The 17617-nt window shown below is 22.2% G+C and overlaps 1 protein-coding gene across 3 annotated transcripts in view; it reads right to left on the bottom strand.

The window, feature by feature from the left end:
* The window catches only part of LOC117172094 (sister chromatid cohesion protein PDS5 homolog B), an 89570-nt gene that overhangs the window by 5576 nt on the left and 66377 nt on the right, over positions 1-17617 (bottom strand). For 2 of the 3 annotated variants that reach the window (XM_033359869.1, XM_033359876.1), the window contains exons 12-15: positions 11698-11929; positions 8032-8306; positions 7327-7611; positions 598-648 (exon numbers count right to left, since the gene is read on the bottom strand). In XM_033359869.1, the coding sequence (XP_033215760.1) occupies positions 598-648; positions 7327-7611; positions 8032-8306; positions 11698-11929 (843 nt within the window). The remainder of the gene's footprint in view (positions 1-597; positions 649-7326; positions 7612-8031; positions 8307-11697; positions 11930-17617) is intronic. The other variant, XM_033359884.1, reaches the window with a different exon arrangement.

Here is a 17617-nt window from a genome sequence, read left to right on the forward strand (position 1 = left end):
TTTTTGTACTTTTTCAAATACTGTGAACATTAAAAAAACATACGTTACCTAAAAATATTTTATTCAAAATTATTGCGATTTGAAATTCAAGAAATAAGCTTCGAAATTTGAATGTTAAAAATAACTTTTTAAACTAATGTCTTATTGTTGTATTTGTAATCAATAAAATATATTTATAAAAAATTCTAATTGTAGAAATTCGGGAATTTTCCAATTCGGATATTTTATAAATTGGCAATTTTCTGTCGCGAATTTTCCAATTCGGTAATATTATAAACTGTCGAGAATTTTATTATTCGGAAATTTTGCAATTCGGGAATTTTATAATTCTGAAATTTTATTATTCGAAAATTTTATTACTTAGGAATTTTCCAATTCGGTAATTTTATTATTCGTGTATTTTATTATTTGGGAATTTTTCAAATCGGTATTTTTATTTTTCGGCAATTTTATTATTCGCGAATTTGATTAGTCGAGAATTTTCTAATTCGGGAATTTTTCATTCGTCCCCTACTTATCACAATTAATTAAAATAAGACTTTAAAATTACTGATACAAAAAAAAAATGCTAAACCATCATCTAAATTAAAATCTTACCTCTTCTTCCAAACCCGGTAGTTGAATCCTAGTTTCTGAGGCTTCGGCAGGCTGTAAAATGAATAGAAATTCATGAAGATAAAATAGAATTCAGATGAATCAGCGAAACGTGCGTAAAAATGTTGATGAGAATCGAGGTTAACTAAACCTCGTGAATCGTCATGATTGCTAAAATTATTACCTGCGCGTCGATACATTCCATTTCTCCGACATGCAGCTTGAAATGATATTCATAATTGCCAAGTCGTTCTTTTAACTTTCTCTTTTCTTTTCATTTTATTTTTCATCATTTAAATTACATTTATTTTTACTTTAGAAAATGTTAGAAAAATGTTTAGAAAATGTTAAATAAAAATCAAACTCTCAAACTGACATTGCTTCCATGGGCGGCGATTTCCGATTATATTAACTATGGATTTTCTTAAATTGTCCCCCCCCCCCCCCGAAAAAATAGTACACTGTGGACAATCAAATTTTAAAAAAAATCTAACTATTTTCTTATTTCTCCAGTCAAAAACTACATTTTTCCCGAGTGATTTTTAAGCGTTTATAATAATAATTATTCAATAATAATTGCTTCATTATATAAAGCTATTTTTTCAACAAAAAAAAAAAATAGGGGATTAAATTCTTTTAAATATAATTCATGCAGGTACCAATGTTGTTGGGCAGGTTAATTTTTTTTTAAATAATTAGTTACAGTTATTATATAAAGTAACTTAAAATTACCTGAAAAGATACATTTTTCGCTTCCTTAATTTGATAATTTAAGACCCAAAATAAGTAAGATGATAATTCCTAAAAACTTAATTTGAATAAATAGGGATTAGTTAAGTAAAGTTTTTCAGTCACATTATTTAACCAAATAGTTGTATTTTTACCCAAAAGATAAGACATTTTTTTTAACCGGAAAAAATTAAGTTTAAAGAAGAAAGGCCAAATTTAAAGAAAAAAGTTAAATTTGTTAACAAAATACATGAATCTTCAATCAAATGGTTGAATTTTCATACAGAAAATATTAATTTTCCACCAAATTGTTGAATTTTCATACCCAAAATATTAATTGAACAAAAAGTTTCTTTCAACCAAATAGTTTAATTTTCTACAAAAGAGTTAAACTTCCGACAAAAAAGTTAATTTTCGACAAAATTCCGACTTTCTACCAAAATCATGAAATTTTTAACAAAATATATGAATTTTCAACCAAATGATTTAAGTTTCATAAAGAAGAGATTAATTTTCAAGCAAATAGTTGAATTTTCCAACATTTTGAAACGAAAAAGAGGAATTTTCTATAAAAGAGTTAAATTTCCGTCAAAAAAATTGTATTTTCAACAAAATTCGAACTTTCTACTAAAATCATAAAATTGGAAACAAAATCAATTAATTTTCAAACAAATAGTTAAATTTTCATAAAGAAAAGATTAATTTTCAACAAAATAGTTGAATCTTTTAGCATTTTCAAACCAAAAAGATGAATTTTCTACAAAAGAGTTAAATTTCCAAAAAAAAGAGTTATTTTTCGGAAAAATTCCGACTTTCTACCGAAATCCTAAAATTTTCAACAAAATACATAAATTTTCAACCAAATGATTAAGTTTTCATGAAAAAAAGATTAATTTTCAACCAAATAGTTGAATTTTTTAGCATTTTCAAACCAAAAAGATGAATTTTCTACAAAAGAGTTTAATTTCCGACAAAAAAAAGTTAATTTTCACCAAAATTCGAACTTTCTACCAAAATCATAAAACTTCTACCGAAATCATAAAATTTTTAACAAAATACGTGAATTTTCAAACAAGTGGTTAAATTTTGATAAAGAAAATATCAATTTTCAATCAAGTAGTTGAATTTTTTAGCATTTTCAAACCAAAAAGATGAATTTTCTACAAAAGTGTTAAATTTCCGCAAAAAAAGTTAATTTTCGACAAAATTCCGAATTTCAATCATAATCATAAAATTTTTAATAAAATACATGCATTTTCAAACAAGTGGTTAAATTTTCATAAAGAAAATATCAATTTTCAATCAAGTAGTTGAATTTTTTAGCATTTTCAAACCAAAAAGATGAATTTTCTACAAAAGTGTTAAATTTCCGCCAAAAAAGTTAATTTTCGACAAAATTCAGACTTTCTATCAAAATCATAAAATTTCTACCGAAATCATAAAATTTGAAAGAAAATTAATTAATTTTCAAACGAATGCTGTTAAATTTTCATAGAGAAAAGATTAATTTTCAACCAGATAGTTGAGTTTTTTTAGCATTTTGAAACGAAAAAGAGAAATTTTCTATAAAAGAGTTAAATTTCCGTCAAGAAATTTGATTTTCGACAAAATTTGGACTTTCTACCAAAATCATAAATTTTTTTAACAAAACCATACAATTAAAAATAAATAAATTTTCATACAGAAAATATTAATTTTCAACCAAAACGTAGAATTTTTTAGCATTTTCAAAAGAAAAAGGTGAATTTTCTACAGAAGAATTAAATTTCCGACAAAAAAAAGTTAATTTTCGGGAAAATTCCAACTTTCAACTAAATAATTAAGTTTTCATGAAGAAAAGATTATTTTTCAACAAAAAGTTGTTAACAAAATACATGAATTTTCAAACAAATGGTTAAATTTTCATAAAGAAAAAATTAATTTTCCACAATTTTAAAACCAAAAAGATGAATTTTCTACAAAGAAAACTTCTGACAAAAAAGTTAATTTTCAGAAAAATTCCCGACTTTCTACCAAAATCTTAAAATTTTTAATAAAATACATGAATTTTCAACCAAATGATTAAGTTTTCATGAAGAAAAGATTAATATTCAATCAAATAGTGGAATTTTTTAGCATTTTCACACCAAAAAGATTAATTTTCTACAAAAGTGTTAAATTTCCGCAAAAAATTTAATTTTCGACGAAATTCGGACTTTCTACCGAAATCATAAAATTTGTAACAAAATGCATGAATTGTCAACCAAATGATTAAATTTTGATAAAGAAAATATTAACTTTCAACCAAATAGTTGAATTTCCAAACCGAAATATAAATTTAGAAAAAAGTTGATTTTCAACCAAATATGCGAATTTTCTAGCATTTTAAAACCATAAAGATTAATTTTAAACAAAAGAGTTAAATTTCCAACAATAAAGTTAATTTTTGATCAAATTTGGGCTTTCTACTAAATACCTAATGTTTTAAAGAAAATACAAGAATTTTCAATCAAATAAGTTGAATTTCCGACAAAAAAATTAATTTTCGACAAAATTCGGACTTCCTACCAAAATCATAAAATTTTTAACAAAATACATAAATTTTCAACCAAAGGATTAAATTTTAATAAAAAAAAATAATAATTTTTAACCAAATAGTTTAATTTTTTAGCATTTTAACACGAAAAACAGGAATTTTCTATAAAAGAGTTAAATTTCCAACAAAAAAGTTAATTTTCAACAAAATTCGAACTTTCTACCAAATACCTAATTTTTAAACAAAATACAAGAATTTACAACTAAATTCTTTAGCATTTTCAAGCCAAGAAGATAAATTTTCTACAAGAGTTAAATTTCTGACAAAAAAAAGTTAATTTTCAACCGAAGAATTATAAAAAAAAAGAATTCGAAAGAAAAAAATTTAATTTTCAAAGAGATTAATTTCCAACTCAAATTACGAATCTTCAAACAAAAAATGGATTTTTTTTAACAAAGTAGGTAAATTTTCAAACAAGTGCAGTTAAATTTTTCAGCAGGGAAGACAAATTTCCAAAAAAATAGAAGAACCCTCTTCAGAAATTTTTTTACTAAAAGAAATCAATTTCCCACCTAAAATCCACATTTTACACACAAAAAAGGACCTGATTTTTTAACAAAAATTTTCATTATATAGCTGAAGCCTCAACCAAACCAAGTTAATTTTCTATCAAAATAGTTGAATTTTTTTACTAACGAAAATTAGATTTATTTACAAAAAAAGAACAATTTTTAAACGAAAAAGCCGAATTTTGAAACAAGAAGGAATAAAAAAAATGTTTACTAAATTGTTGAATTTTGTATAAAGCAGTTAAGTTTTTGAGCCAAAAGGATGAATTTTGAAAAAAAAATTTCTTTTCAACCAAATATTTGGACTTTCAAATAAAATGGTAAAATTAAAAAAAAACACACATGAATTTTCAACCAAATAGTTGATTTTTCATACCGAAAATATTAATCTTAAACAGAAAAAGTTAAGTTTCAACCAAATGGCTGCATTTTCAAACCGAAAATATGATTTTTTTCACAAAGAAGTTACTTCTTAACCAAATAAAATGTTTGAATTTTTAATAAAATGTGCAAATTTTCAAGAAAACAGTTGAATCTTCAAACGAAGCAGATAAATATTCTATAAAAATAGTTGAATTTAGAAAAAAATTTAATTTCTTTACAAAAATAGATCAATTTAAAAATGAAAAAGTCAAATTTTGAAATAAGAAAGAAAAGAACTTAAACTGAAAATATGAATTTTCAATCTCTTATCGTCTAAATTTCGTCCTTGGGTTGAAAATTAATTTTTTTAATTAAAATGTAATTATTCCGCTCATACTTAAAAATTTAACTTTTTTTTTGCTAAAAAATCATTTATTTTGTTGAAAAAACGTATTTTTTTGTTAAAAGATGAAGAACTTTTTTAAAAGTTAATTTTTTTATGAACTCACATTATCAGTTGAACATTCTTTTGTGTGTAAATTAACTTTTTTGTTAAAAATTCATATTCTCCGGTAAAATTCTCATCAAGAGAGTTGAGTTTTCTAGCTAAAAAGTCGCATGTTTTAATAAATATTTGAATTTTAAACGCGAAATGATGAATTTTCAAACCAAAAAGAGTTCACTTTTAACCATACAATTGAAATTTCAAGTAAAAGAGACGAATTTACAACCATAAAGTGGAATTTTTCACCAAATTATTCCATTTTTAAACAAAAAAGGCAAATAATTTGGAAGACAGTTGAATTTTAAACCAATAAAAATCCATTTCCTACCAAAGATGTATTTTTAATTCTAAAAGATGAGTATTCAACAAAATAGTTGAATTTTCAAACAAAAAATAAATTTTCAATCCAAAAAGATGAATGATTTATCCAAAACACGAATGTCAACAAAAAAAAATGAATTTTTGACCCAAAAAGATGAATGTTTAATAAAACAGTTGAATTGTTGACCAAAAAAAGATGAATTTTTAGCAGAATTGTGAAATTTTTAAGAGGATAATTGTATATTCAACTAAATAGTCGAATTTTTAACCCTCTCATATTTGAATTTAATTTTCTACCAAGAATGAATCTCAAGTAAAAAAATATCAAGGAAATTGTTGAAATTTTAATCCAAAAGGGCTAATTTTATACCAAACAGTTACATTTTAAACAAAAAGTTTATTTTTTAACAAATACTTTAATTTTGAACGGAAAAAAAATAAATTTTCAATAAAATAGTTAAATTATCAAATAGAGATGAATTTCCAAATAAAATAATAAATTAACAACCAGTAATAGAATTTAAAAAATGTAAATGGTAAATGTAGTTAAATCTTCATCCAAAAATTATTAATTTTCTACTAAAACATAAATTTTAAACTTAAATTAAATAATTGAATAAATAAAAATAAAATATAATAAATAAAATTTTTAACTTTAAACAAATTTTATAAAAGAAAAAAAAATTATTACTTAAATTTTTAGTTTATAAAAAAAATCATTTTTAGCAAAGGAATTTTAATTTTTAAACAAGTTAGTTGACGAGTTTTTGATTAAATATACAAGAATTTTAACTAAAATTGAATTTTTAACAAAACAGGTTATTTTCATACAAATGGTTTAATTTTCAACAAAAAATGGAATCATTAGATTTTAGGGTAAAAAAACGAATTTTCAATAAAATAGTTAAATTACCAAATAGAGATGAATTTCCAAATAAAATAATAAATTAACAACCAGAAATAAAATTAAAAAATTGTAAATGGTAATTGTTGTTAAATCTTCATCCAAAAATTATTAATTTTCTACCAAAACATAAATTTTAACTAAAAAATTTCAACTTTTAACCACAGAGTTGAATCTTCAACTAAGATATATAAATTTTGAACTTAAATTAAATAATTAAATAAAAAACAAATAAAAAACAAATAAAATATAATAAATAAAATAAAAGACAATTTCTAAATAAATAAATTTTTATAAATTTAAACAATTGTATTACTTAAATATTCGGTTAAAAAAAATCATTTTTACCAAAGGAATTTTTATTTTTACACAAGTTAGTTGACGAATTTTTGATGAAATGTACATCAATTTTAATTAAAAGTTGATTTTGAACAAAATAGTTCATTTTTATAAAAAAAAAAAGTATTGACATTTTTTCCCCAAACTAGTAATAAAATAGTTAGCTTATTGTAATTCACGGTAACACCGCCCATGATTGCTTCTCAAATTGTTCTTTAATTTTAGAAAATATCTATAAAACATCAAGTTCAATCTTTCTTTTTGTAATCTATTTAAAAACACATGAAAATATCATTATTTTTGATGAATGAAGTAGATGAGCAAAAAACAGATTTCAATCCAAAATTAAATAAATTCAATAAAAAGCGGAATTCAAGAGCAAACCAGATTAAACTCGAAACAAAAATTAAACCAATCTCTTCAAATTGAGTTAATTTGGTCAAGTATTGATAATTTAAGATGGTAAAACGAAATTTGATTTTCTCACCCTCGCGTCAGTTTCATTTGGCCCAATTCCAACTTCCTTGTGGCCCTTCTTCTTCCGCTGGGTCCTTTCATTAAACGCATGAGAGTGCAATCCTTTTCCCTTTGGACTGGACATGTTTATCTGCATTTCAGCGGGAAGATAATTTTTCGTGTTGGCCAGAAGCTCATCAGCGCGTTTGAAATACATCGTGGGAATTCTCAATTCGCTTGGAAATTCCTTCAAGTCAAAATTCGTCGTCTTTGAATAGATGACGTTCATCGCAAGATCGCAGACAGTCCAGAGTTTCTAAAAATCGAACGGACAAAATAAGACTATCGCACATCACTCACCATTCATCGTACATCACTCACCGTCCATCACATCTGATTGTCCCATAAAACGGATCGTTCTCTGTGAATCACTGTCGTACAAAAGAAATATTTCATCGCACACCACTGTCATTCATTGAAGACAACCCATTTATCGTGCATCTCGCATCGTAAATCACGTATCAATAGTCGCAGATAATTCATATTGTATCCCGTATCAATATTCTTACGTCATAGATAATTCATCACACATCACTGACCATAAATCGCACATCACTCGCCAAAAATCTTACATCACTCACCAATACTCTTACATGGCCGATCATTCATCCGTGTCACATGTGCTTCAGCTTACATCACTCGTCCATTAAATTCAAATAAATAAAGAAAAACTTACGACGTTCACGATATCATCGTCCGACCTGCAAGCGTCTTTGTGGCTTTTCATTCTTTCCACCAAATTCTTGTAGAATCCGTAGCAGTAATATTCATTTTTCGTGATGAGGGGCTCAAGAATAAACCAGAGACACTGCTGGATAATTTTCAATTGGGAAACGTCCGAGTGATTCGTAAATTCGGGATCGTGTGCTAGTATCGGGACTGCAAATACTAACATGTAGTCTGGCAGTATATGTGGCAGTTGACCTGACAACAAGGAAAAGAAACATTCCCCTTTAAAAAAGGATATTCTTCTTAGAAATTATACATAAACAGATAAAACACTAATTCTATTTCAGGGTGGCCGTTAATATTATTAAAATTTTTTTTTTAATATTTCAAATCTTATATTATTTATCATATTTTTTACACAATTTATAAATATGAAGATTTCAAATTCTTTTTTTTTTAACATTTTGAAATCTATTTAACTTATTATATTTAAATTGATTTTGAAAAAAATTTTTTTAATCATTTAAAATTTTTCTATGAATGTTAATTTTTTTTTTATTTTGTTGGAACCTTTCACAATTATTGAAAAGCTTCTAATTTTTTTTTAATCTGCAAAATTCTACAATATGTTTTAAATTTTATGGAAATACTTGATCAATAATTTTAAAATTTAATAATAAAAATGATTGAGTCCTTAATTTTTATTTATACATAAAAATTGGTTTCGAAATATTTTTTTAAATTTCTCTTAAAATTACTTTTACAAAATAAAAAATCATTTTCAATTTTTCCAGAAACTTTGAGACATTTTTTTTATAATCCACAAATCGAGAAAATCATGAAAAAACCAAAAAAAAATTTTGTTTCAGTTTTTTTGAAATGTTTAAAATTTTAAATTATTTTTAAAGTCCAGCAAATTAAAAAAAGCCTTAAAATCGTGGATACAATTTTTTGTACATTTTGGAAGTCTTTAAAAATATTCTATTAACAATAATTAAAAAAAAATAAAGACTCCATTAGAATTTTCCCAGAAATTTGAAGAATTTTTCATTCTTTTGGAACCTTTCACAATTTTTAAGAAGCTTCTAGATTTGTTTTCGAAATCTACAAAAAAATCTACATTTTTTTTCAGCTTTTTTGAAATATTTCAAATTTTTAAATTATTTTTGATAATTTAAAAAGAAAATCTTAAATGCCTTTTCAAAAAACTTGATTTATTCAATTTTTTTAACCTAGCAAATTAAAAAAATGCCTTAAAAGCTTGCATACACTTTTTTGGAAATTTTGGAAGTCTTTGAAAATATTCTATTAAAATTAATTTTAAAAAATATAAGAACTACCATTAAAATTTCCCAGAAAAATTAAGAATTTTTTATTCTTTTAAAACCTTTCACAATTTTTAAGAAGCCTCTAGATTTCTTTTTGAAATCTACAAAAAATCTAAATTTTGTCTTAATTTTTTGGAAAATTTTCAAATTTTAAATTATTTTTTTTATAGTTTTTCAAAAAATCTAAATATCTTTTCCAATATTTCGAATTATCCCTAATTTTTTTTTAAATCCGGCAAATGAAAAAATACTTTCAACATTTTCCAGATACTTTTTTTTTGGCAAATTTGGAAATCTTTTTTAATATTCTCTTCAAATTATTTATTGATAATAAAAAATAATTTAAAATTTTCCTCAGCATGTGAAGAAATCTTTTTTATTCTAATGGAACCTTTCACAATTCTTGAAAAGCTTCTAATTTTTGTTTACTCTGTAAAATTCTACATGATGTTTTAAATTTTATGGAAATACCTTATTAATAATAACAAAATTTAATAATAAAAATCATTGAGTTTTTAACTTTTATTTATACGTAAAAATTTGTTTCGAAATATTTTTAAATTTTCTCTTCAAATTACTTTTACAGAATAAAAAATCATTTTCAATTTTTCCAGAAATTTTACGAAATTTTTTTATTATCCGCAAACCGATAAAATAAAAAAATATGGTTTAAAATTTAATTTCGAAGTCTTCAAAAATCTAAACTTTGTTTCACTTTTTTAAAAAGATTTCAAATTTTTTAATTATTTTTGATAATTTAAAAAGAAAATCTTAAATGCCTTTTCAAAGACCTTGATTTATTCAATTTTTTTTTAATTTTACCAGAAAAATTAAGAATTTTTCATTCTTTTAGAACCTTTCACAATTTTTAAGAATCTCCTAGATTTCTTTTCGAACTCTACAAAAAAATCTAAATTTTGTTTTAATTTTTTTGAAAAATTACAAATTTTTAAATTAATTTTTGTAGTTTTAAAAAAAATTTAAATAACTTTTAAAATAATTCGAATTATCCCTAAAATTTTGTTTTAATCCAGCAAATTAAAAAAAAAACTTTTAATATCTTCCAGATACTTTTTTTTTTGCAATTTTGGAAATTTTTTTAAATATTCTCTTAAAATTATTTATTAATAATAAAAAATCATTAAAAATTTTCCTGAGAGTGTGACGAAGTCTTTTTTTTTAAATGTTTCAAATTATTTTTGAAATTTTTGCACAACTTTTAAATATTAAAAAAAATTCGAATTGTTCCACTCTTTTTTAAATCCTGCAATATTAACAATATTGCCTTAAAATCTTTTAGATTCTTTTGCGACAATTTTGAAAATCTTTCTAAATATTTTGTTAAAATTAATTTTTGAAAATTAAAAATGTTTAAAATTTTCCAAGAAATGTTGAGAATTTTTATTAATATTTTGGAATATTTTTGGAATATTTTTTTTAAATAGATCAATTAAAATTGTAGCATTCTAAGATTAAATTGACCTCTTTGAAATTTTACTGATTCATAACTTTAAATTTCAAAAACAATACATTTTTAAAAACTTCAAAAATCTAGATTTTATTTTAAATTTGTTGAAATACTTTACATTTTTAATTATTTTTGAAATTTTGTCACAACTTCTAATACCTTTTAAAATGACTCGAGTCATTTAATATTTTCCTTGGAATGTGAAGAATTTTTAAATATTTTTTTGGAACTTTTCACGATTCTTAAAATGATTTTATTTTTTCAATTTAATCAATTTTTTCTAAATTAATAAGTGTTCATTTGTTATTTATACTTAAAAACTCAACAATTTTCCATACAAATTAATTTATTTTTCTTTTAAAATGACTCGAATTTTGTCTAAAATTTCAACAACAAAAAATCCTAATTACTATTAATTTAAATATTCCATTAAAGTTAATTTTTAAGCATAATAAAAATAATTAAAAATTTTCCAAGGAATGGTAATAATTTTTTTATTGTTTAATCAAATTTTGTCTACAAACTTGTCGACAATTTTCAGTTTGAAACGCTTTTAATTTTTCAAGTTTTCAAAACCACATTTTAAAATTCCTTAAATTCAAAAAGTACGCTCAAAAGTGAAAATCTATAATGAAAATGTTTTAAATTTCGAAATAATTTGTCAAAGAAGAGAAAAGATAGAAAAATTATTTTCAAAATTGCATTATATTATCCTGTGATATTTCAAGTGACGGGAACTAATTTTAGCTAAAAAAAAAAGCTAAAATTAGTGTCATTTTACCGTTTTTTCGGGCCACATAAAATAAATTCCTGATAATTTACAGGATTTTCCGGGTCCGGCCACCCTGCTATTTACAAATAAAAATAATAAACGCACCCATTGCTCGCTCGACAGTTCCCAGGGAGAGTGTCTTCACGTAATCTCTTCGTTTGGTAATGTCTGTGTGCATGTAGGATTTCAGAACGCATTTCAATTTCTTGTCTTGTTCTTTGCCCGCAAGAGCATAGTATCCCATAAAATCTAGTGGCAGACATTTGTTTGGAATTCCTCTGCCGAGGCCTTTGTGTAATTTATTTCCAAAAGCTTCCCTCACTTGGGAAACCTCGTCCTGAAAATAAAATAATCGAACTTTGAGGATGACAGGGCAAAAAAAATTTAAAAAAAAAGGGAAAATAAAGTCATTTTTTTCACGAAAAAGGTGAAAAATAGGGGAAATATTAAAAAATTATTTTCAGATTTAGAAAAGAAGAAATTTTCAATCCAAAAGGACGAATTTACAATAATAAAGTTGAATTTTCGATGATAAATGATGAACCTACAAAAATAGGTAATTTTTTTGACTAAATATATTTGAATTTTTAACGAAGAAGATTGATTTTCTATAAAAAGATGCATTTTTAACAGCCAGTTTGATTCAAACAAAAAAAGCGAATTTTCAACAACATAGTTGAATCCTTAAACGAAATGATGAATTTTCAACAATCAAGATTAATTTTCTACCCAAATAGATGAAATTTCATCGAAATAAATGAATTTTTCAACAAACAGTTGAATTTTCAACTTATGAAGGACAAATTTTGAACCGAAAATATAATAATTGAATTTTCTGATATATAAAAAAATAATTAAAAAAAAAACGAATTTCCAACAAAATAGTTACTTTTTCAAGCTAAAAAGATAAATTTTCAACAAAAAAGTTATTTCACGATCAAATGATTACATTTTGAACTCAAATAATAAATATTAAAAAAAAATTACAAAGTAGTTCAACTTTAAACCAAGTATTTAAGGTTTAAAAAATAAATGAAATAAAAATTAATTCTCTACAAAATATGTAATTGTTAATATAACAAGAAAAATGATTTTAATTATGATTCAAAGACCAACAAAAAATACGAATTTTCAAAAAAATAGTTGAACCCTTAATCAAAATGGTGAATTAAAAAAAAAACAAGATTAATTTTATACCCAAATAGATGAACTTTCAACAAAATACATGTATTTTTCAACAAATAGTTGAATTTTGAACTTATAAAGGACAAATTTTAAACGGGAAATTGAATAATTAAATTTTCAGATGTATAAAAAAAAACAATTAACAAAAAAACGAATTTCCAACAAAATAGATACTTTTTGAACAACAAAAAAATAGTTTAATTTTCTATTAAATTGTTGAATTTTCAAGTCAAAAAGATCAATTTTCAACAACAAAGTTATTTCACGATCAAATGATTACATTTTGAACTCAAATAATAAATATTTAAAAAATGTACAAAGTAGTTAAACTTTTAAGCAAGTATTAGAAGCTTAAAAAATAAATTAAATAAAAATTAATTCACAACAAAATATGCAATTGTTAATATTTCAACAAAAATTATGTTAATTATGATTCAAAAACCGTTGAATTCAAACAAAAAAGACGAATTTTCAAGAACAAAAAAAGTTGAACCTTAATTAAATGGTGAATTTTAAACAATCAAGATTATTTTTCTACGCAAATAGATCAATTTTCAACAAAATACATGGATTTTTCAACAAATAGTTGAATTTTGAACTTATAAAGTACAAACTTTGAACAGAAAATAGAATAATTAAATTTTCAGATATATAGAAAAATAATTAACAAAAAAAAACGAATTTCCAACAAAATAGTTAAATTTTTTATTAAATTGTTGAATTTTCAAGTCAAAAAGATCAATTTTCAACAACAAAGTTATTTCACGATCAAATGATTACATTTTGAACTCAAATAATAAATATAAAATAAAAATTAATTCCCAACAAAATATGTAATTGTTAATATTTCAACAAAAGTTGTTTTAATTATGATTCAAAAACCGTTGAATTCAAATAAAAAAGACGATTTTTCAAAAAAATAGTTCAATCCTTAATCAAAATGGTGAGTTAAAAAAAAAGAAGATTAATTTTATACCCAAATAAATGAACTTTCAACAAAATACATGGATTTTTCAACAAATAATTAAATTTTCAACTTATAAAGGACGAATTTTGAACGGAAAATTGAATGATTGAATTTTCAGATATATAAAAAAAATAATGAAAAAAAACGAATTTCCAACAAAATAGTTACTTTTTCAACAACAAAAAAATAGTTGAATTTTCTATTAAATTGTTGGATTTTGAAGCTACTAAATTTAAACTAAATTTCAAGCCAAAATATAAATTTTAAACAAAAAAGTCATTTCACCATCGAATGTTTACATTTTGAACTCAAATAATAAATATTTCAAAACCAATTTTTTAAAAAGTAGTTCAACGTAAATTAATTCGCAACAAAATATTTAATTGTTAATATTTCAACAAAAATGAATTTAATTTCGATTGAAACACAGTTAAATTCGACCAATTTAAAGAATTTTCAAAAAAATAGTTGAATACTTAAAAAAAAACGATGAATTTACAATAATCAATATTAATTTTCTACCCAAATAGATCAATTTTCAACAAAGTACATGGATTTTTCAACAAATAGTTAAATTTCCAACTTATAAAGGACTAGTTTTGAACGGAAAATAGAATTATTGAATTTTCAGACATATTAAAAAAACATTTTACAAAGAAGTTCAACTTTAAATCAAGTATTTAAAGTTTAAAATAAATAAAATAAAAATGAATTTTCAACAAAATAAATAATTGTTCATATTTGAACAAAAATTAATTTAATTTTGATTCAAAAACCGTTAAATTAAAACAAAAAACACGATTTTCTTACAAAATAGTTGAATCCTTAATCAAAATGGTGAGTTTAAAAAAAACAAGATTAATTTTCTTAACAAAATGATAAACTTTCAACAAAATACATGGATTTTTCAACAAATACTCAAACTTTCAACTTATGAAGGATAAATTTTGAACGGAAAATAGACTAATTGAATTTTCAGATATATATAAAATAATTCAAAACAAAAAAACAATTTAAAAAAAAGTTACTTTTTCAAAATAAAAATAGTTTAATTTCCTATTATATTGTTGATTTTTCTATAAAACAACTAAATTTCAACGAAACAATATGAATTTTCAACAAAAAAGTTATTTCATGATCAAATGGTTACATTTTGAACTCAAATAATAAGTTTTAAAACAAAATTTTTTTACAATGTAGTTTAACTATAAACCAAGTATTAGATGTTAAGAAAACGAATTCTCAGCAAAATATATAACAGTTAATATTTCAACAAAAATTATTTTAATTATTTTAAACTTATAAACTTATAAAGGATCAATTTTGAACCGAAAATAGAATAATTTAATTTTCAGATATATAAAAAAATAATTTAAAAAAAAAACGAATTTCCAACACAAAAGTTACTTAAAAAAAAATAGTTTAATTTTCTATTAAATTGCTAAATATTCAAACCAAAAAGATCAATTTTCTACAAAGTAGTTCAACTTTTAACCACGTATTTCATGTTTAAAAAGTAAATAAAATAAAAATGAATTCTCAACAAAATATGTAATTGTTAATATTTCAACAAAAATTATTTTAATTATGATTCAAAAACCGTTAAATTCAAACAATTAAGACAAATTTTCAACAAATTACATTGATTTTTCAACAAATAGTTGAATTTTCAACTTATAGAGGATAAATTTTTAACCAAAAATAGAATATTTAAATATTCAATTTAAAAAATTATTTTTAACAAGAAATATAAATTTCCAATCGAATATTTACATTTTCTTATAAATAGTTTTTTTTTTCTATCAAAAAAATTAAATTTTAAAAACAGCTGAATATTCATTTTTTACAAAGCAGTTCAACTTTGAACAAAATAATTGATTTTTCAACCAAACCTGAATTCTCAGCAAAAAAATAGTTAATATTTTAAACAAAAATTTAATTTAAATTTAAAAACAGTTGAAATGAACCAAAAAAACGAATTTTCAAAGAAATAATTGAATTGAAGTTGAATTTTCAAATTACAAATTTTCAAATAAAAATGCAATAGTTAAATTTTCCGTTTAATATTTAATATTTTAAACAAAAATTTAATTTTAATTTAAAAACAGTTGAAATGAACCAAAAGGACGAATTTTCAAAGAAATAATTGAATTGAAGTTGAATTTTCAAATTATAAATTTTTTAAATAAAAATGCAATAGTTAAATTTTCGGTTCAAAAATAAATTTTTAATAAATAAAAAACGAATTTTGCACTAAATAATTGAATTTTTAACAAAACAGATCGATCTTCAACTTATAAAATTAATTATTAACAAGGTTGTTAAACTTTCAACCAAAAAGTTGAATTTTCAAGCAGGAAGATTTACTTTTACCAGAAAAAACAAATTTAAAAAAAAAATACACGAATTTTCAAACAAATAGTTAAATTTTAAGCTGAAAATTATTAATTTTCAACCGAAAATGTGAGTCAATTTTTCATTTAAAGAAAGTAATTAATTTCTCCGAAAAAAATGATCAAAAAAATAGTTGAATCTTCAACCAATAACACAAATTTTTAACCATCCAATTATTTGAATTAAAAAAAAAAAAAAGAATTTTCAACGAAAAAGATAGTAGTTTAGTTTTCAAACAAAAACGAAAAATTTAGAGTAAAAAATTAATAATAAAAAAAAATAATAATAAAAAGTCAATCAAGCCAATAGAGTGATTAAACATTCAAAATAAAAATAAATAAAAAGAATTTTAAACAATAGTTACATTTTCAAATACATAGCTTAATTTTATATCAAAATAATTAAAATTTAAACAAAAAGAGGACGGTTCTTAAAAATAGCTGAATTTTCAAACCGCAAAAATGAATTATTAAAAAAAAAGTTAATTCAAGGCCAAATAGTTGGATTTTTTAACTAAAATAATAAATCTTCAAACAAAAAAAAACAAAATTTTTTATACTTTAAACCAAGTATTTGATTTTTCCACAAAAAACTGCATTCTAAAAAAAACATGTAACTGTTAATATTTTTGAAAAAAAAAATTAATTTTAATTAAAAAATATTTGAAGTCAACCAAAAAAGAAGAATTTTCAACAAAATAGTTAAATCCTCAAGCAAAATAAGGAATTTTTAAAACACAAAGGATAAATTTCTGACCAAAAAAATAATAGTTAAATTTGCAATTAAAAAAAATGTTTTCACAAAGTTGTTCTACTTTCAACTTCAAAGAAGACGATTAATTTTCAACAAAAAAAGACAAATTTTCAACCAATTATTTGAATTTTCAAACACATATAGTTGAACTTTCAAGCAAAAAATATAAATTTTTTACAAAGCAGTTGAATTTTCAACTCGAACATATACATTTTCAATTAAAAAAGTAAATTTTCAACAAAACAGATGAATCGCAACTAAACATGATAAATGTTTCACACAAAAACGGTACAGTTAAATTTTCGGTTCAAAAAAATATACAAATTTTCTACTAAATAAATATTTTTTTACCAAAACAGATACATCTTTAATTAATAAAATAAATTTGGAATATATTTAAACTTTTAACTTAATAGAAGAATTTTCAAACCAATAATTGTATTTTCTACTAAAAAATGATGCAGTTTTAACCAAAAATGGAAGCAAATTTTCAGTTAAGGAAATTAATTTTTACCAATAAAAAAAATAAAGTTTCAAGAAAACTTTCAAAAATTGAATAGTTGAATTTTTAATTCAAAATGATCGATTTTAAATCAAAAATATAATAATTGACGAATCATTAATTTTAAAACAAAAATGAAACATTTAAATTTTCAGCTAACAAAATTAATATTCAACCAAAAAAAAAAACGAATTTTTAACAAAATAGTTTGACGCTCAACAAAA

Source organism: Belonocnema kinseyi, chromosome 1 (genome assembly GCF_010883055.1).
Source record: "Belonocnema kinseyi isolate 2016_QV_RU_SX_M_011 chromosome 1, B_treatae_v1, whole genome shotgun sequence".
NCBI classification, from domain to species: domain Eukaryota; kingdom Metazoa; phylum Arthropoda; class Insecta; order Hymenoptera; family Cynipidae; genus Belonocnema; species Belonocnema kinseyi.